The sequence below is a fragment of the Electrona antarctica genome, assembly GCF_951216825.1.
Source record: "Electrona antarctica genome assembly, chromosome: 18".
NCBI lineage: Eukaryota > Metazoa > Chordata > Actinopteri > Myctophiformes > Myctophidae > Electrona > Electrona antarctica.
Genome location: NC_136799.1, coordinates 33,709,373 through 33,731,583, shown reverse-complemented (window position 1 = coordinate 33,731,583; position 22,211 = coordinate 33,709,373). Strand labels below are relative to the sequence as shown.

Genomic DNA, 22,211 nt, shown 5'->3' with positions numbered 1-22,211 from the left:
TGTGGGGGGGGGGGGGTGCTGAAAAAAGTTTGGGAATCATCCCTGTTCTATAGTTCTCTGAAAAAACAAGAGAAGAGCTGTGTTACTGTGTAGCTGCCTGAGTCTACCCTCTTATTAACTATTTAAACATGTTTAATGGCTCTGTTTACCTCTTTCTGACAGAAATCCCCAAAAAACCCTCATTACATAACAGTTGCTTGTAATTAGGACCATTCTAAGTCTACTTAGTACATGGTAAATAAATAGATTGTAAACCCAAGTTTACTCACATTCTTTACCTAATTCATAGAGAGTACAAGAGATCATAAATCATTTCACAGCTGGAGAATGAATGTGTGGATGATCACACTAATTTGGATGACAACAACAACAGAATTCTGGCAAACCGGCTAATTGTTATTCGATCGCACAGACAGTAACCTAAACAATGGAGGCTTTGTACATCTCGTTCTCTGCAAGCACTCAGTTTGGCACCAAACTAAAGGTAGACATATTGGTGTATTTGCAGAATACACTTGTGCATTCAAATATGAAGCGTGGGAGCTTGTGGGCTCAGCAGTCCACTCTGTGGGCGTTTGAACCACAGCTACGCAACCTGGCGTCATTCCCATCCTTTAACATGCACTTCTGTGTGTGTGTGTGTGTGTGTGTGTGTGTGTGTGTGTGTGTGTGTGTGTGTGTGTGTGTGTGTGTGTGTGTGTGTGTGTCCTTCCGTCCGTCTGTCTGGAGTCACGAGCTTTAATCTCGCTAAGCGCTGTAACATTCATCACCAAACTTTGTATGCACAGTGCCAGTAGACAACAGTAGTACCTTTGCAAAACCAACAACAACAACAAAAAAGCTTTATAAGCACATTTTATAATGGGAGCTGCGTTGCACTGAAACCTTGCCAAATGTGGAGTCATGTGTCATAAATATGTCATACAGTAGAATGTAGATGGTTGATGTCATAGGGTCCACATTGGAGCCATGCTGAGATCTACTTTGGAGCCATGCTGTTTACATGTGGATCCTGTTGTCCAGATCAGCCAGTAAGTATGGCTTTGAATTGTGGTTATGAAATTGTGATTTTACAGAGAAGTGTGTGATATACAGTAAGACTAAAGTATCTAGTACCTCAAAGCTTGGAACAGCACAATGTCTCTGAGATGAAGAGGCACTTTGATAGCATGTATCGTTCTGTACCGTACATTAATCACATCACAATGTTAAAGAATGTTCTGAGCAGAAGGCTTTGGTTCTCCATAATAAAGCATGTAGACATGGGCAGCAGAGAGCAGACCTTGAAACTGGGCCCAGGAGGCATTTATTCGAAGAACATGAGCAAAGAGACGCACACTTTAACTCCTGCTAATGTTATGTATTCAAATCCCAATAGAGCTATGAATCTTGGTCATCGCCTCAAGAACAGAATAACGATGCAACTAGGAAAAGAGGAAGCATACCAAATAGTCAGACAAGATGCTATCATGAGCTAACTAGCCTATATAGTCTACTTTGCCAACTTTTTTGTTTACATATGCGATAAGGAATTACAAGATAATAGGATAATCATAATATAGGGTGATTTTCTTTTCCTTTGAACAGATTTGATTGATGTCCAGCTTTGATCTGGCTTGGATTTGGAGAAATTAAGTCAAGTCTTTGGTCTCTCCTAGCAGGCTTTGTGTGTATTTTCAGAGGTAAAAGAAGTGTCTGGGAGTTGAGAATGTATTAATCCTTTTTTACCCACCCAGCCAGCCGGAACACCAGGCCAGCTGCACCACCAGTGGTCAACCACCACTGTGGTCACACATCTCATTTCTCGGGCCTTACGCAAAGGCCCCTCATTCACCATTCAACCACTGAGGTCTCCATGTGTTTCTCTCAATAAGATCTCAAGGTTTGATCCTGAGCATGCCACAAAAAACATAATATCCCCCACAGTTCTTGGGGCATTTTTACGATATTGTTGTTGCTTGTTCCTCATGGCAACAAGGTCAAATGACGGGAGGGTGCAATGTTGGCGTTCATTTTAAAATTCTAAAATAACAACACCAGCCTCTGTCACATCAAAGCCCAGCCTTAAATTACAGCCTTTTGTGAATGTTTAATCTCTGGTGGTCAGCGCTATAACCTAGCTAGAGTCTCAGCTGTTCTCACGGCCAGTACTGCTAGGGTGGGTGTGTTATATATGCGTGTCAATGGAGAATTACATGATCATCTACTGTACTATACTGTATCCCCTAAAGAGTCTTTATTGGTCGTTTGGCTTCAGAGAATTTCAGTGACATCGCCTGCCTGAACAATTAATGTACAGTAAGGATAAGGCACATCCGCATTATACATTTACCATGAAGTCATATTTGACCAGTTCCATGTGGATTTAATTAGCGACAGAGACCCAGTGCTTGGCTGGAGAAAGATCATTACGTGCATTATCAAAAACATTGGGCTCTGGTGGAGCAGTGATTAATTAGTTGAGGAAAGCTATAAGAGAGAATTGTATAGCCATTTTTCGTTGTCCCCTTGCTGTTGATCACAACCTCATAAGGCAGCAATAAATGGGTGATATGAATCACACAACGTTGTTTTGCAGATAGACAACTAAGAGCTACTTTACACTACTGTGGCTACACTTCAGAGCATACACCTCAGATAACCTAGGGTGCTTAGCTTGAGGGTGGTAAGGTTAATGTGTTTTCGACAGCGCAATAATTGAAGGGTTGGGAACTTTGACAAAGCAGCGGAATCGTTACACCTGGTGCTAACAGGCTAAGGTTGGCCTAATGAAAAGGAACAACACACCACTGGTTTTTATTGGTTGTGCAAGAGGGACGTAATGTTTGTTTGCCACCTATATGGCTGTCATTACTCAAACTTGCACATAGTCTGTCTTCCAACTCATTCACAACTCACTACATAGCTACAGTAATTCTATATTGTTCACTATAGGTATAGGGAATGATTCAGTATAACAACAAATATGTTTGGAACACATTATCGGTCACAGTATAGCAACCTGGTTGGGAGAAAGAGACTTCTATCAGGTTTTTACCTGGTTACTTGCACATTTGCACTTAACACCAAACTTGAATATTAAGTGATTCACAGTTTTTTTTAAATATTTATATTTATATAAATATATTTGTATTACTCTCCATGTTTTAGTCTCCATGTGATTGAATGTGTCTAAGCTCAAGTCTTACCAGTGTATTGATTTACTGTGGATTTTGGAGTGTTTTTATGTCTGGAGCACTGGACCAAATTAATTTCCTCGTGTAGGATAATAAAGTTGATCTGAAGTCTGATGTCTGAAGATAGGGTATCCCCCAATCCCCTGTGTCTGATCTGTTGCAATCATGGAAATGCTAACCACAAAAAGCTAACAATCATTTGTACTACTAATGGCCCCATCAAAAAAGTAAACAATTAACCATTAACTTTATCTTCGGTAATTAAAAATAATACTATAAAAACGTCAACTGAAACAACATTTACATACTCACCACAGTCTAACTGACTGCTGTCATGTTTGTTTGTTGCGTCCCCTTTCCCCCTTTCAAACGTCTTTGCTTTGCATTATGGGACATTTGGGCTAATGTAGTGTTCATCATTTGTTCACTACATTTTGAGGTCTATACTGGGTAATTTGTATTGGACTATATAGTGATTTTAAAAAAAGTTATTGAGGTTTGGAACACCCTACAAAAAAACTCCCTAACCATATTAAAAACGCCCCCTCCCTCCCTTCCTTCAAAACCACACTCAAAACCCACCTCTTCAGGGCAGCCTTTCCAAGCTGAGGTCGATGTCCCCTCAGCCCTGGCTTTGCTTTATATCATTTTTAATCTACAGTAGCACTTCTCTTTTTATCCTTTTTTTCTTAATAAAGTTGTTTCCTTTTTTTCATTTGGGTACTTATAATAAATCTGCGCCATTATTACTATTACTAATATTATTATTATTATTATTATTATTATTATTATTATTATTATTATTATTATTATTATTATTATTATTATTATTATTACAACCTATCTACAGTAATCCACTATAATGAATGAGTTAGCGATTTGGAAAACATTATGGAACATTGCTGACACACCCACATCAAAAACACCACATCCACTATTACGCTCACGATACTTGGGAACCGATGTGCTGATGGAATATCTCATTATAGGTGGTAACGTTCAGAAATGTTGTGGTGTAATGCGTTGAGAGCTTAGATTGTTTCTTTTTGCTGTGCAACACCATTGTACGACAAAAGGCTTAAGTGGTTAACCACCATCAGACCAGAAGCAAGAAGTCCCTTCATGTTCAATGGCATATGTCACATTTTACAAATATTCACAATCCACAAACACAAAACAAATGTAATGTATATTTTACCTTTTTGATAAGATTTGCTATAATGAACAGAGTTATACTATGTAGTATTCATAGGACGATATGGAAGTGTTTTGCAGTACCATATGGTACAATCCCCACAATGCCACTATTCACTAGCAATGATTGTCATTTAATGATAATCACCTGCTATTTAATTACAGTCACCCACAGTACACTATTGTTTGCCACCAACATGTACATAATGCAATAATGTAAGACAATAGGAATAATTTGAAAACAACTGGTAAGAAGAACTTATGAGGTGTTTCAACCAAAGGTTTCTTTCCGAAAACCAGGGCAAAATCTGGGTCTTCTTACAAGGCCAAATAAGTATAAGGCCAAACATGAGTGAGCAATTACATCGCAGTCTTGGATTGATAGCATCTCGAGTCATTATGACTTGGCTAATTTGGCTCCTGGCAGAATATTTTCCCCTTGTGAAAATCTGGGTGGGTGTGTAAGAGGGTTTATCGCACCGGCCATAGAGACTGGATTAAATCATGTTCGCTCTGTCTGGCTTGGCTGGTCTTCCAGGAATCCTGCTAGTAGCAGCCAGGCCTTGGGTGCAATGAATTACAATGGGGTTAGATTGAACAAGCAAGCTTCGTTGAACTCTTTCAATGCTATGGGCCTTTATCTGTCCCGGGGGATGAGGCTCAGATCAGAGCAACAACTGGGTCCTTAGGCAGTATGGAGACTGGAGAGCAGCAGCAAACGTTTGTCAGAATTTTATTTTGCGAAGATCGCTCTTTGGACACAGAATTGCTAGACAGAGAAATTATGAGATGAAGATTCACTTAATTTTCTAGGCATAAATTTACCCAGTGTCTGAATGAAAATTGCGCTTCACGAAACCTGACTCCAACGAGGTCTGCAGATGCTCCAAGTTCACTATATGTATCACTATTACTGTCCACTTAATCGCAGGCCAAAAGCTGTGAAATAAACAGTTGATTTCTTTTCATCTACTGGGGGCCAGGAGGAGGTGACACCCCTGCCAACTTGTGTATTTCCACCTCAGTGCTTGCAGAATGGAGAATGGAGCTATGCAGTAGCCCAGTGAGCAGTGGTTCTGGATGGAAGCAAAGCAGGGTGGTTACTGTGGCCCAGTGAGCAGTGGTTCTGGATGGAAGCAAAGCAGGGTGGTTACTGTGGCCCAGTGAGCAGTGGTTCTGGATGGAAGCAAAGCAGGGTGGTTACTGTGGTTCAGGGACCAGAATCAAAATGCCTGGAGACATGGTGAACTGAGAGAGGGAGAGAGAGAGAGAGAGAGACAGAGAGAGAGAGAGAGAGATACAGGGCTGGACTGGCCATAGAACGTACCGGGCATATTCCCGGTGGGCTGCGACCGTAGGGGGCTGCCATGATGATGAAAAAACATTTTTATTTTTTTTATTTTTTGACAGGCAGGCAGGCCACCAGGAAAGGTCACTGTACCTGTATCAGTGTGACAAATTAACCCTCTTCTATCTTGAATCCTTTTGCCATCATCATTCTTGTGAGAGCAACAAAGGGTTGTGTAGTTGTCTGTGGGTTTGTATCATTTATGTTGTTCTGTAAAAGTGGCGGTATTAGGGCTTGTTTGTTTGTGTGTGCCTTGACGGAGCGGGCGGTAAAGTTTCTGCTATCTGCGTGCTGGTTGTGGTGGGCTGGTCTGGGCCAAATTCACGCGAAAATGACCGGGCCGAATTTTTGTCCCAGTCCAGCCCTGGAGAGATAGATATTTAATACTCTCCAGTTTATTGTAGTCAGTCGGATCATTCGGCATCATTAGAAAATTGCGACGAGACAGGTCAGCAGGAGAGGTAGTATGAGTTGCTGCCTCAAGGTATGTCTTCCCCTGGTCAGGGTCAGAATGTCACTTTCTACAGTAAAAGCCAAACAGGTGTTTCAATAAGAGAAGTTATCAAGAGAATGTTTGACACGAGCCCCGTGAAAGCTGTTCGAAAGGCAATAAAAAAAACTTCACTGAGAAAAAGAAGAAGTGAAGAAAGCAAAGAAAAAAGAATTTACTTTCGACATCTGGAAATGGGAAGAGTTGACGAGAATCTTTGTCTGTGGGAGGGCTGGTACAGTATGTCAGATGTGTGCATATCCACGTTCTGAGCAGCAAAGCTGTAGGATAGATGTGCTCACTGTGGACCTGCTTGACATTTAACATTGACTTGCTGGTATTGGAGTTGGAACTACAGGTTTCATCCACTGCCTGCATGGGCCCATGGGGACCCTGCCTCCTGACCTCCAAATGGATAAACTGGTCCAACACTGAGCCATATCGCTAATTCATGTTTTCAACACCACTCTCTATCACTGGAACACAGCCTGATTGATGCTACCTCCATCTGCTATAGGCTTCGGAATTGGAGACTGCGGTGCATTCTGGGAGAGGCTCCATCTCTCTCAATAACTGTTTTCTGTTTTTTTCCCTTTTTTTTCGTCCCTCCAACAGCTGCAGGACTGGTTGATGAGTAGCATTTGGCCAGGGACCCTCAGCCCGCCAGCGCTGAGGCAGAGAGAGCATGTTTCTGATGGGGCTTTAGAGAGTTTGGCTGGGAGGGAGCGAGAGAGACATATCTGTCCCACGCTGAGTTCTCTATGGTCCTTTGTTCCCTCTGGCCTAGCAGGAAGCCAGGCACTCGTGGGACTTGCTTGGCTCGATGTTTGCAGAGGGGAACCAACCAACTCTGATTCCTGGTCTGGCCCGGGCAATATCACATCGTTTTAAGGGTCTTCCCATCTAGGAAAACTTGTGTTTAACCACATTGACTCCCCCCTCCCATTCCCCCCCCCCCCCTCCCCCCAAGAAAATACAATAAAATAAAATAAAATAAACAATTGCAATGTAAGCTCATCGTACTATGAACTAGTATATATTGCTTACGTTTATAGTAGTATACAAAAATTGTCAAGTTCAATAAGATATTTAATTATACTGTATGTAACTGAACACAGATAAATAAATACATTTATATAAAAGCTAATGTTTCTCTCTCTTCGGGAGAGTATTTCAGTTTTGTTCTAAAACTGCCTTTAATGGCTGGCATGGCCAGATATGGCTTTTGAGACGTACAGTATTCAAGTAATTCAACTTGTCTGGTAAAATAAAGATTAAATTAAAAAAGGTCTTATATGACAAAGATATCCTGTTGACTTTTGTTTTGTTGTTGTTCTGGAATAAGTCGAATATTATATCCGAGTTCAGCTGAGGACAAGGTCACCTCCCGAGCTGACTCTGCACTCTGCCGTGTTGACGTTCAATAATCCAGCGTTAGCAGATCGACACAGTGTCCTCCCCCGTCTAACCCACGGCAGAGGATGTCCAACCATGTTCCGGAAAGACCCCGTCCTTTCAAATCACAAGTGAAAGTGCTCACTGGGGACCAGGGTCAGGACCAAAGGTCAAGTTTGTAGCATCAGCATTTAAGCCAAATGCGCCTGTCCGCCGCAAGCACTGATCCCGTCAGCCAGTGGCCTCGCCGGCCTGGATCTCGTTAGCCTGGACCTCGTTAGCCTGACCCTGTCAGCCTGACCTCGTTCAAGTTCATTACCGCCGTGCTCACACCGGGGGAAGCAGATCACAGCCCAACACGTGGTCATGTGGTTACAGAGTAAAACCCACCCAGTGCTAAAGGGATATTTTTCGAGTTTCAATGTAAATTCCATTGTTTTGATATGAGAAGAATCAGAGGATCAATAATATAGAAAATAATATAGAAAGAAATACCCTATGCCTTCTGTATCTCCGCAAAATATCCTGAAAAATCCCACTTATTTTTTTATGCCTTTATCAATGTCAGGTCAATGTGTTGTCTGGTTTGTTAGGGCCGAGCTTACCAGCACTCCACTTGCCTCCACACTTCCACAGACTATTCACAAGTACTCTGCCAAGGTTTTAGGCTTATTATCCTGCCCTCAATGTCCTCACATATTGTACAGTGAATATAAAACGCATTATTCAGGCACATTTCAGCCACCTCTTTTGCCCAATAGGACCACTCTACGCAACATCATTTTTCACCGTGGCTCTAGAGCGAGACCGCACGACGCACAGTCGCACACCTATGGTAACATCATTCTACAGCTGAGAAAGGAAAGAGGCCGCACAGCTCGTAGTCACGATGCCATCAAAATCTTTATTTTTCCAACGTTTCGGCAACAAGTTGCCTTCTTCAGGGAATGTCAACATGTCAACATGTCAACATCATTCTACAGGCCACAGGTTTCTGCATTACACCATTTTTTTCCTTTTTCTTTCAGAGCGAGACCGGCCGCAGGCTTCTAGTTGATAGAATACAGTATGTAGACAGGAAATTGAGAGAGACGGGGAGTGACACGCAGCAAAGGTCGTCGGGATTGGGACTCAAACCTGCGACACACTCTCAGGCTGCACTGGAGCTTATAGGTGCCTAGACCGCTAGGTCAGTGGTCCAAGCCACATACCGTATGTTATTAATCTCCACACAACAATGGGAAATCTGCAATGTTTCCCTTTAAATTAATCCTGAGAATTAAATTACCAATGGCAATGGATAAATGAACTCTGAGGATTTTACTGAGTATTTCTGAACGAGATAGAACTGTATAGGAGAGTGCCTTCTACTCTACTTTGCGTCAGACCTTCGGTCCTCTCCCCTCTCCCAGTTGCTGGCTTCTATTATTTTGGCAGAACAGTGAGACAAGAGGACAACTCTGGACACTTCCTGTTTGATTAGGATAGCAGACTGCCAGGTGTTACAGTATGGAGAGCTTCCCCCAGGCATGGTAGCTATTTAACATTCTTAGTTTTCAGAACACACATACCGGCTACTATATTGTATTACGAGATCTAAAGCTACTGTGGGATTTAAAGCTTATTTATTTGCCTCTCACAGAGTTAGGAAGAATGTTTTAACATTGCTAGATTGTACATTCCTCATTTATCCAGTGTAGATTTACTTTACATATTATTTACCCATACCACTGGGGAGGAATTGTTCACGAACAGGTTGACTACAGTACATCTAGACTATACTTTCCTGTTGAGCTCCACCATACCGGTATGTTTAAGTGCAGATGGCCAGGCAAGACCATTTAATTATCCTTTGGGTTTCTTGTTAAGATATTTCTAATCCCTGTACGTTGCTACCCGTTTACTCCTTTCTTATTAGTTTTTTTTACTCTTCAAGTTTACATGCTGTATGTGTATCTATCTATCTGTCCTGTGTTTCATAATGTGGTGCTGCTATGGCAACTGTCTCTCACAGGGTCAATAAAGGTCTCGTGAGTGGCAATGTATTTTAATAATTCAAGAATGTTTCCTTACCTTCAAGTATACTTGTGAGCATTACTACCAGTACTAATAAAACATTACATTTCTATACGCATCGACGAGCCGGCAGGTGGTGAGGTCACCTAGAGTATTTTGACAGCGGTTTCCTTCATTGCTGGTGGTGTGGTTTGTCTGGAGATCCACGATTAACATGAAGAACTCCTGCGGTGACCACAGTTTCCTCTGAGAAGCGGCTGTGTGGGTCAGTCCAAAGCCTTGAGTCAACAAGCCACCAAACCACCGGCAGTATTAGTCACCAGGGCATGAGCCAAACAGTTACGGCAGTGAAAGGCATATGTATCATCCGTTTAAGGGTCATTATGTTACATGTTCCTGGGTGGCTTTTCTTCGACACCTCAATACATCACTGTGTATGACTGACTTATGTAATCAGGCTCCACCTAATTGCCTACATGGCTGCAGATCATATGGAAAAACTCTGAAGGCCTGACTGTTCTGACAAATGGTTACTTTCTGTTTTTACTGCGTGGTTCCTAGTGGCCGAGCCGTCTAGAACGGGGTCTGTCTGTGAGTCTGTCCATGTATTTGTCCCGGGTCAATCTCCGAAATGGCTATAGCAATCGATGGCAAGTTTCTTGCACATGCTGCCACTGGGGAAATGTCTCATGTATTTTTTATATTTAACTTTAATTTTAAAATGAAAGTCAATGCTGGGTAAATTGGGCAGAGATTTGAGTCTGAGATCAACATGAAGTCTGAGACGCACATACAGTCACACCGTAATTGTGACTGTATGTGGATTGGATTATGGGCTCTATTGTCGTCCAAAGTTTCTATACCTACTATTTGGGAATTTAGCATGGTGCAAATCCTGTGGAAAAGTTGCATTCTTCCGACACCATAGCCTGCACATCCCTAAAACACCTGCGCTACCTGTCACGTTATGCATAGGTGTGGTTTGGGCGTTACATTAATAAAACCAATCACCGTGCCAAATGCCATTACCTTTAAGAGAAGGCATGCTCAAGTCGTTATCCCCAGTGCAAGCAATCAAGCAGCGCAGCAGGTGCTCTGAGCCTTTGATTAGACAGCGGTCTGTTATTGAGCTCATTGGTCATTCATTATCCAGAACACACACACACACACACACACACACACACACACACACACACACACACACACACACACACACACACACACACACACACAATAATACTATACAATACTTGATCAGATGTAATAATAATAGTAATAATATCGCCCCTGTCCGTCTGTCCTTGTGTGCCCGTACTGTACGTGTGTTTTCCTATGAGCAGCGAATCTTGTCCTCATGCAAATCTGTACACATTGGGCCCTATGTTGCGTCAGGGGCACTTTTACCTTAATTTGGGGATTTAGTATTGTGTAAGAGGCCTCTCTACGAAACGGTATCAAGCGGAAAAAAGGTTCAGAAAATCTGATTAATTAAACAGACTTGCACTGAAATATGGCGAAATCACATTGGAAATTACACCCATCTAGCCTTTAATTGCCTTTCATTTGGTTGACACAAGTATCCGCTACGTGTTACTGATTATGGGGAATTTTACATTAATTGAAATCCATTAAATATTTGCTGCGCAATGATGGGGTGATGAAACTGAACGAGTAAATCGTGCACAATGCGAACAAAGTTACAAATCTGTGATTGACTCAATAAAGTAAAAAAAATCTTTGACTAGAGTCTAGACAATTAAACACAATGAGCACAAGGGATTGACACTGCTGATTATGGGAAAATTACAATCACAGAGATTTGTGGAGAATTAAGACAGAACAAGACCTCTGAGCTGTGAATGTGCGTCAAGCCGAGGCAGCTCCAACTCAGGTCTCACCGTCACAGTAGCGCATTCTTTCATCTAACGGATTCGCATTACGGGTGGTTTGAAGAGGCACGTTCCGTTGTCCTAAACCTTGTGTGTATAATTTAGCAAATATAGAGAAAGGGCATCAACACGCCTACAGACACACCTCCACCTGCAAATATAGAGAAAGGGCATCAACACGCCTACAGACACACCTCCACCTGCAAATATAGAGAAAGGGCATCAACACGCCTACAGACACACCTCCACCTGCAAATATAGAGAAAGGGCATCAACACGCCTACAGACACACCTCCACCTGCAAATATAGAGAAAGGGCATCAACACGCCTACAGACACACCTCCACCTGCAAATATAGAGAAAGGGCATCAACACGCCTACAGACACACCTCCACCTGCAAATATAGAGAAAGGGCATCAACACGCCTACAGACACACCTCCACCTGCAAATATAGAAGTCGGCAAAAGGAATAGTGGGTTGTGTGGCCGCAAGATAACGTTTACGCATAGTGGAAGCTCCTAAAAGATAACGTTTACGCATAGTGGAAGCTCCTAAAAGCGTAATTCACGGAAAGTGTTCAATACTTGCAGGTAAGGTATGGGATATGACAGAGCCCATTATCTCTGAAGTCATGTGATCAAGATGTATATGTCAGATTTCTCATTCCTTTCCCTGATTGGCTACGATTGGCTTCCAAAGCAAATCGCGGGAGTGGCCTGTTTTGCAAATAAATGCCACAAATCATGAACGCCCAATTGCCGTGAACTTGCACGCCCGCTTACAGTAGGCCAAGGAAAAACTTTTCATATCAGTTTCATGGCTGCTCTACGACTCTTGAACCTTAGGTCGTAGTAGTAGTAGTATAAGTAGTAGTAGTATAAGTATCTGGTATAATAGTTCACTTATAAAACTATTATCGATGGTTATATTATAGCAGGACAAGGCATTGGATGTGTTGTACATTTATGGTCCAATTCAAGACAGACAGTAAAGTAGAATATATGAATTGCATCCTGTACAGGTGTTCAATAATCAACGCAACTTTGCCGGACTCTTCACATGTTTGATTGTGTAATGGTGAAGGCCAGAGAGAAATGACCTGGGGCGTGTCAGTCTATGCTGCACACACATCCTGTTCTGCCTCTTTTGTTTCCTCTGAAGGACTGCTGTCTGAGAGAGAGAGAGAGAGAGAGAGAGAGAGAGAGAGAGAGAGAGAGAGAAAGAGAGAGAGAGAGAGAGTTCTAGGGCCATGAGGAAGCAGTGAACGCATCCTCAAATGCCTTATCACAGTTCCACTGGCCCTGACCCTCATGAAGGTGGCTGACAGCCTGGCTGTGGCCACCAGGAGTGGTTGCTGGCACGGATGATCCTTTCACTCCTACTGAGCAATAGTCCCCACAGGAAGGTCTGGGTTACAGTGAGAAGTGTTATTCCGCCATAGAGCAATTGCCAGCTGTATATCATGAGATGCATCTATTATGAATTTTAATAGGAGTGGCTCAGAGACAAGGCTGCTGTCAGGTGGCCAGACCGTTGGAGGTCTCCGTGCTGCTGACAAGGTGAAGGGGCCGGAGGAAGGATGGTGGTGAGTGGGGTTAGTGAGGGGGTGGGGGGGGGGGGGGGGGGGGGTGGAGAGTGGAGGAATACAGGGGAGTCAGAACAACAGTTCTCAGGCCCCAGAGCCAAGATCATTTGTGGTTGCGCAGGAAGATCCTGAGTGTTCATTTAACTCTTGAGAGTGTAAAAATGCTCATACGTTTTTGTCCATCCATGTTTTAGGATCTGGCCGCCATTCATACAGTGAATGTGCTAAATTCAAATTATTCACTCGGTGGCATATTCCCGATTAGAACGATGGTTCTCAAAGTAGGGTCCGTGGGGGGGGGGGGGTTCCAGTATGACCACATTAACCCAATTTTATACTTCAGATACTCAAAAGTAGTTCATAACGTGTCGTGATGCAATGCGTTGTGAGCTTGTAGCTATTTCTGCTATAGAATCTTTATAGAAAAAGGCTGATGCACACTGCAACAGGTTGTCCGTCTTGAGGAAGGTCTAACGACCGAAACGTCGATTTAATAAAGACCATTTTTGGCAGGTTTTCGATAGTGTGCGGGCCCTTTTCTTCTTTCCTTTTTTCTTTATTTTTCTTTGTTTTTCAAAGATACCCTTTTAATGAAAAAGTACATCAAATAAATTATAAAAGAATAACACAAAATAATTTCAGATGAGGGTCTGTGGCCTACTACATACTGTACAGGGACAGTTGGACTACTATATAAATTTGGTAGGATCTTGACATGAAAACGGTTGAGAACCAACCACTGCTCTAGAATAACATTCTCCCCCTCTGTAGGAGCTGACTGCGGCTGACCTCTGTAAGGCCAGAGTTCCTCCAGACAGCATTTGATCGAGTCACACAACTGGACTGGTCCTCAGGAAAGCTGTTCAGCTGTGGGCTGACAGCCAGCCCTAAATCCAGATAAATCCATGTTATTATAGTACAGCTATTATACTTATATACTGAAAAACTAAAGAATATTCAGATTCAAACTGTCATGGTATTGTATGCTATGTTAAGGGAATATTGAGTGTATGGGCATCCAAAATAACCAGGCTTTCTGCTGTGAGATTTCCTGGGTCAAGGTCTTTGAGCAGTACTCGATTAGTTCTACAAGTTTGGGTTATTGATTCATTGACTATTACTTCTGATAGCTCCACATTACAATGTCTGCTTGTTTGTCAATTTTCACTGCTTAGTGTAAGGTCACCAACGTCATTTTTGCTAGCACGCAATTCCAGACGGCAGATTCGTCGCACCATGGGACCCAAACTATACCAGGAAGTTCGAGTCAATGAGAGCTCAGTGACTAGCTCATGAACAAACACTATTTCTGAATGAAAAGTAAGTTACTTTTGTAAAGTAATCGCTTCTGGAAAATAACAGAAGACATATAACACATTATTGTCTGCTGTGTTGCTTTTCGATGTGTACACTGTGTAATTTTATAGAGGTATCTAAAGAGCAAAAAGTAAGTTTCTGAACGTGCCAAGTATCGCAAGACTGTCCACCGTTTCCTGTCTGGCAGCCAATTGAGCCAAATCTCGCGATACCCCCGGAACAGAAACGATACCTGCTGCTGTTTAAATCCTTAAATAAAATGATGTACTGTGCACTCTGTGCACATCGAAAAGCAAATGATTACAAAACAAACTGTGATACAGTATGTCTTCTTTTATATTCCTGGACCGATTATATGACACAGGTCTCAATGGTTCATACTGTAAATAATGTTTGTTATGAGCTGGTCAAGCTTGCTCCATTCACTGCTTTGTATTCATGTAACTTCCGGTGCCATGGCGCAGCACAGTCACGTGACCATGACACTTCCTTCTCTAAGCTTCCTTGGGGGAATGTAACCACAAAGAGGAAACAGAAACTGTTAATTAAACTAGTTCCGGCTTATCCAAAGAAATCTGTGACCTGATATCAGTCAAGCCTACATCCCAAAGGAAAGTGCTGCTAGCCATCAATGAAATGTTACCACAGTCATTCACCTGCTGGTAACTATCAAGACTACAAAGTCTCTACAAAGGCTTTGGACCCACTTTATTCCATCCGTGCAATAACCGCAGAGATGGTATGGAAGCAAACATGTATCCTCTTAACACTTTAAGGGCTTTAAATGAATATATCCAAACTACCTAGGCTACCAGGATTGTTTAAATACGCCAGAGAATTTGCGGCTTTGATCCATGAAAATCCGCCTGAAAATAGTTCCATGGGTTGTTGTTGAAGAGGAAAATATGACACCATCGCGATGCGAAACAACAACAAGCAGCGAGAGCTGCTGTAGTCCAGTCAAAACCACCGTTCACTTGCATTGAACTCATTTTCCCAGAAGCCCTTGCAGCCCAGCGCACGGGTCGATTTCCGGTTTCGTCATCATAACGCGGCGGCCTCGTCACCAGGTCCGCGACAAAGCCGCAGTTTCTTTTTAATTATTAAAAAGCGGTGAATTAAACACATAAAACAAATAGCGGGTTTAGCATATTAAGCAGCATAAAAACATGGATTAAATAGCGTGGAACACGTATTATGCAGCTAAACTGAGTGACCAGACCACAAAATGTATTCTTCCTGTTCAATGACTAATCGGAAAAGCCTGTAGCACATTCAGCCTCTGGCGCATTGCTACTGTAAATTCAATTTTCTTTTGAGAATTCTGCACCTGCTTTCTAGGGATCTTTGACAGAGAGTCTCCCCTCCTGAATATACAGTACTGTTGACAAACTACAAACTCCCTCAGGCAGTATGCTTTCCCCATCTGCTGCCGACACGGTCCACATGGTCTGATTTCATTATGTTGGACCAGTCCATGCTGTGAACAGGAAGGCCAAGTGTCAGGTCTGGACAACAGGGTGGTGGGTTGACAGCAAGCCAGACAGACAACTCCTCAATCCTTTACGTCTCCAATCTCCTCTGTCTGCACAAATAGCCCTCACTCATTATCTCTCTTTCTGTTATTCTCGTTTTTTCTTCCCTTGTTACCTTATTCTCTCCCTCCCTCTTTGCCTATTTCTTGTTATTGGTGTAACTCAACTGGCAATCGAAGTGGAGTCAGTAATATACAGTAGTTGGGTAATGGAGTGAATGATCTGGTAAGCTCAGGCACCTCTCCTCTTTGCTCCTCTCCTTACTAATGTAGGCTTGGCGCTGGTCTACTCTCTCTATCGTGCGCTCCTCTCTCTCACGCTGACCTCGAACACCTCCAATCTCTTTCTAGACCCAGAGATTGGAGAGCATTAGCAACCGGGCTGGGGCTTTAATGTGCATTACACAAACACTTTAGTAGTGCATTCGACTAAATATGGCGTCTAATACCTTTCAACATTTGGACAGCTTTTGTGTCATCTTTGGCTATTTCTGAAGGATATTTGGGTCTGCTTGGCTACATTTATAAATAATTGGATTAGTTGGAGAAGCGTGTTCAAGGGGGAAATGGCTCATCCTCGGCTTAACAACACCTGCTGAAAGCACTTAGTCAGCTCCATTAGAACCCAGAGAGATCCAAATGTTCACGGTAGAGGCATGCGTGACTCAGGAAGACAGTTAAGTCTGCCTCTTGTAATGTCAAACCTGCAGCTTCTGACAGTCTCCGCTTCTCTTTGTGACTCACTGTGACTCATGCCACAGAAAATGTCTTACGAGTCAATAACACAAGGAAAACATATGCACAGCAACTGTGCACTTCTGATGGGCCTTGTGTTGATTAGAAGCTAGCTAGTAAGATTAGTGACTCCAATGTCACTCATGCTTGGTAAAAAAATAAAAGAAATAAAAGAAATCTATTTAATGAGCCATCTGCCAAACCATTTAGTAGAATTCCTTTGCACTATAAGAGACATGTGGAGGACTCTGCCAGCATAATGCTATAACACCACCAGGAACAGTGGGTGACATAATGGCGACAGAGACCCCCAGGCCTCAGGATTAGGACGTGGTGAACCATAAATGTCAACTGTAATTGCGAAATGTTGTGGAGATTTTTGGAGATATTACCCAGATGTGATTGAAAACTGAGAGGTGCCCAACAGTCAGTGCCCGCACAATTTACGGCCCTCCAAACGATGGATTACAAAAGGCATTGGGCCTATGTCCAAAGCTTAGAACAATTTGACAAGATAAGCCCACAGCCGACAGCCCTATGCAACAATCCATCATAATTTTTCCAGTAACAAAACAATTACTCTCTTTCATCCTTCTTGATTGTAGGCCTGGATTGAGCCATGATAAAAAACCTCATTTGCCAAAAACAAATCAAGACAGAAACTTTTCGCAGTAAGCAAGTTGAAGGAAGAAAAAAAGATGCTGCAAAGTTCCCTAGTATCATTTCCAGTGAGATTGGGACAGAAATAGAAGTGTGTCCCGGCCAAGAAGTATGAGCCATGCAACTGTCTGATTAGTAGACTTTGGAGAATGTGCTGAATATGTAAAAACAAAAAAAAAGACCTTGACAGAGCAGTTGTTACACCTACATTGGTAGACTGTTGTTTAAATGAGTCAAGCAAGAAACTGAAATGTTTATACAGTAGTGAAGCTCAAGAAAAGCATATTCCTTCAAACAAGGTCTCTATTTTCATAGCAAATAACAGGAGTTAATACCGCTGTCTGGCAAATCAAAATTTGTCTCCCTACGTTTTTACATCGGTGGATTCACGGTTTCTAAAGCATGACATCTTAACCTCCCAAGTAGTGAATGTACAATATAGCCCTGGTCTGCAATGATGAAGAACATGCTCTGTTTGTGTGTTTAGCTTATTTTCCTTGCAGCCCCATAAGAATTTAACATAACATATGGTCCTAGTCATTGGGTTTGATTTAATACAATGATAAACACAACAACCAATGCAAAGCATTATAATGAGCTACTGTGCAGTGAATGTAAATCATACAATTTCTTATTGTTTAGTTGGCTTATACAAAGCCGTTAACAGTGATACAAATTAGCATAAATCTTTCCAACATACTGCAAACCCACTTTCAATATCTGATTTGAATTATTTCTCGAAAAACGAAATTGTTGTCTTTTTGGAGAAATGAGAACTCTTGAGTTATATAAATCATATTTCAAATGCACATGAAAAGTAGCTCTACTCGCAAACACCAGACATTGTATCAGAGCCTGGGTTTAGCTGACTTTTTTATTTTCTAAGGATTATAATTAGTTGCACACGGGTGTCGCATATCGAAAATACTGTAGCTGATCTACAAGCTCACAATGTGTTGCAGAGCGACGTGTTGTGTGCTTGTAGATTAACAACTTTTGGTGCACAATATCCACGCACAACTAAGTATAAATCAGGCATAATCTTCAACTGAAGACATAATATCACTTTGCCATGACATCAGGCCAAAAGCATTTCATAATCGTCTACGGCTGCCATGCCTGCATGTCCGTGTGCCATCATAGATCAAACAGAATGGCAGTATAAATCCAGTCTGAGACATTCTGCTCATATTAAAACCTCTCAGTCGTCAGTGATATAGCATGCCTACATCGTTGTTTTATTATTGTTCAAAGGCAGCGGCAGAGCTTTCAGCACTGCATGGAATCCAAGCCAAGGGAATTCAACCAGCACCCTATTATTCAGCCATTTAAAATTCTCCAAAATAGAAAATCTACAGGCAGCTCACAACATCGCTTTTTTCAGTCACACAACACCATTGTGTGACGAGTACACATTTTCATTCATACCCACTTCCATTCGTACCATTAATAAGGGAAGCAGTAGCTGTTTCTGTTTCAGGGGTGGGGTGGGTGGGAGGATGGTTGTAGTTTGCACTTTATTTAATCTGTTGTTAGGGTTAGGATCTTGTGACTATGTACTGTATGTATTTGTCTATTCTTGTTTTTGGTATGTTTACTGTGTTTTTGGAGCTTTTTTTTTACCTGCTGTAACATGAATAGCCCAAGAATCTTCCAATTAGAAAAGGCAGGATGAGATATGTGCACAACATGTCACTTACACAGGGTGGAGTGGCTGTCTGGTGGCGTCAGGTCTGGGGGTCTGGGCATCGACGGCCTGTCTCTCTGAGGGCCTCCTCCGTGGCTGGTCCCTCTGGAAAGGGTTGTTGCCAGGCTCGACACGCCTCAGGGCCCCTCGGTCACGGATATACACCTGCTCTGGGGCCACCTCCTCGCAGCGCGACCCCTGGAAACCGGAGCGACACACACAGGTATGGGGCCTGCTACAGGAGCCACGGTTCTGGCAGGGGGGCTGGCAGTCAGCTGGAAGAACAACACAGATCATTCATGTTTAGGCCTTTCACAGTTATTACATAATCATCCAATCGCAAATTATTTGAGATAATCACAGTCATTTTGCATAATCATCCAAATCTTTTCCATGTTGAACAATGTTCATGCACAAAACAGAACTAGCAAATCTACCAGATTACAACGTGATTGGAAGCAACGTTGTAAGCTTGTAGATCATCTATTTCCGCAAAAAAAAAATTAAGTCTAAAATTAATAAATGTCTTTGTATATTTAAGTTATTTGTCATATCTGTCATTCATATCATTTTTCTTTCATTACAAAGCCTAAAAGGTAAACAAAAATTATGTTCCAATATTCAATGTCGAAAACACAATTAAGTTGTTAATCGCAATTATTTGCATGACATTTAATCTTCAACTTAAAGTGTGTAATTGTGACAACGTTAGTCATGTTCAGAGCATGTGAAGACACAATCCCCACCCCGTGACCCCGGCATGTGAGTTGCAGCAGACATAACATGATCACCAGGGTTCACGGCATGGAAGAGCTATTCCATTAAAACATCCTGCACCTACTGTAGAGTGAAATCATTAATCGAATCATATATTAACCACGTAAACCTTATACTTACTGTACTATTCTAGCCAATCTACATCGACATGTTGTGAACTTGTATACTTGCTATTTTAACTATTTTTAAAATGTTTTAAAATAGTAAAAATTGCAAATAAGTTTAGGGATAAGGGGTGGTGCAAGATACAGCTGCAGATGTACAAGCTTTAGGGATGCTAGGGTTCATGTGCAGAAAATGTATCAAATACAATTTCTGGAATTTAATTGGTTTAGTGATGTATCATTTGAAACTTCAGCTAAATGTGTCTTTGTTTCTTACGGGTTCAAATAACTTGTGATGTGCACTGCAATTACAATCATTCTGTACTTTTATGGTCTAAATTTATCGTATAGATGAACATAATAATCGGAAAAGAATAGAATCATTGATTATTTAATTAAAATAATCTTCTTTCTTAAGGACATTGTGGCAACTGTATTTTGACATAATTTGGCAATTATGAAGCCCAGGGCATGCACAGTATGCTCATGATGTACAGTTAACAATACACCCATTAATGTTTTCTTAAATCAGCTTCTCATGATCTCTGTGCTTTCAGAAGTACCACCTCATGAGCCCAGACTCGCTCTGGAGGAATTGGAAGAATTGGACTATTGTACTTTATGTTTCACAGCGTTCCATGGATATCCCAGTACGTTTACGGCCCCAAGAAGCCCCAACAGGTTGACTCAACAACTCTGGATTCAGAGAAGCTGGACAACAGGGTGACTCAAGAACTCTGGATTCAGAGAAGTTGGACAACAGGGTGATTCAACAGCAGCCCAACTCTCTCGCTGGTCAACTCACTGAAATCTTATTAAGCACATATAAACCCTAGCATCCCATTCTGGGCATGTCATAAATCATAATAGGTAAACATTCGACAAAGATAGAAAAACAATCATAGAAAATCTAGGTAACAATGCAGTTGGTAGCGCGATCGCCTCACAGCTAGAAGGTCCCGGGTTCGATTCCCCCCTGGGACGCTGCGGGTGCTGGGATATGTGTGTTCTCCTAGTATCTACCCCTAGGGTAGATACCTTCACAAACAATATGCAGTGATCCTGGTCTCTATACTGCCTCCCCCTGGTCAGCCTGGGTGCCTGGTGAAGGGGAAAGGAACTGGATGGAATAACGTGTTCCTTCCACACGCTACGTCCTACCAGGGGAAATAACCCCTGCTAGGTGATAAGGAGCAGCCTGCTCACTCCTCATGCAAGGAAGGAAGCATGAGCTAAGTGTGGTGCTCTCCGCAGGTTGGCAGGGGAAGAGTAGCGCTCAGCATTATAGTTTAGGCCAGGGGTTTTGAACAGGTGGTCCGTGGACCACTGGTGGTCCATGGAGGCATTGCATGTGGTCCCTGACCATGCATTTTGTAATGTAGGATTTGTTGATTAAAAAAAAAAGAAAATCTTTCCACTAGTTGAGAAACCATGAACTGAATAACTTGATGACCTATGATGACGTCCATGTAGTCATTTACTGACAAGTTGGAGGTCAACAAATTCAACAGAAAAAGGGAGTTACAATCTCAAGAGGGGGAAAGCACTGGATTGTCTGGTTGAGTCATTGTTATTAGGAAATTATTAGTATTCAATGGACCATTGGTTGAGAAACAGTGGGATGTATACACATGGGATGCATAGCAAGTGTTACAAAAGCACTAATCTTAGCCCACCCAGTGGTCCCCAGGTTGATTATTAGTCATGGTAGTGGTCCCTCATTCACAATCAGTTGAAAACCCCTGGTTTAGGCAATTGGCAATGGGTGAAAAAATGGGTTACAAAAATCTTGGGGTAAAACTTTAACCAAAAAAAAAAAGAGATTAGGTATAGACATAAAAAAGTACAGACCCCATCGGGGACCCCGGTCAAAAATTATACACAGTTTAAGTTGGTTAACTCCTGCTTACGTTTCTTAGCCAGGTCACTCTTGAAAAAGAGATTTTAATCTCAATGAGAGCTTTACCTGGTTAAATGAAGGATATGACATGATGAACACATGACCCCATGGATCTCCCTAACCCTCATGTTCCCACCAGGCTGCTTGCCAAGATATTTGATGGATACACTTTGGCAGAACAGGCACCCCATGGAGCATGGCTGTGCAGGCTCATGAGACCAACACTGCTTTGGAAGGTGGAACCTCCAGCAGTCAGCGATCCAGCCCTCAAAAACCCCCGACATGGCAAATATGAAGTCTGTTGGCAGGTCAACCAACAGATGCTATCAAGATTGGAGAGGTTTTATTAATCACATGCTCATACAAGTATGTGCAGTGAAATGTCGGTGTGGCATGCTCCA

General features: G+C 42.2%; 1 protein-coding gene across 2 annotated transcripts in view; it reads right to left on the bottom strand.

Annotated features, from left to right (window-relative positions):
• The window catches only part of LOC306942186 (latent-transforming growth factor beta-binding protein 2-like), a 126,932-nt gene that overhangs the window by 80,684 nt on the left and 24,037 nt on the right, over positions 1-22,211 (bottom strand). For both annotated transcript variants that reach the window (XM_079527945.1, XM_079527946.1), the window contains exon 3: positions 19,043-19,304. In XM_079527945.1, coding sequence (XP_079384071.1) covers positions 19,043-19,304 — 262 coding nt within the window. The remainder of the gene's footprint in view (positions 1-19,042; positions 19,305-22,211) is intronic.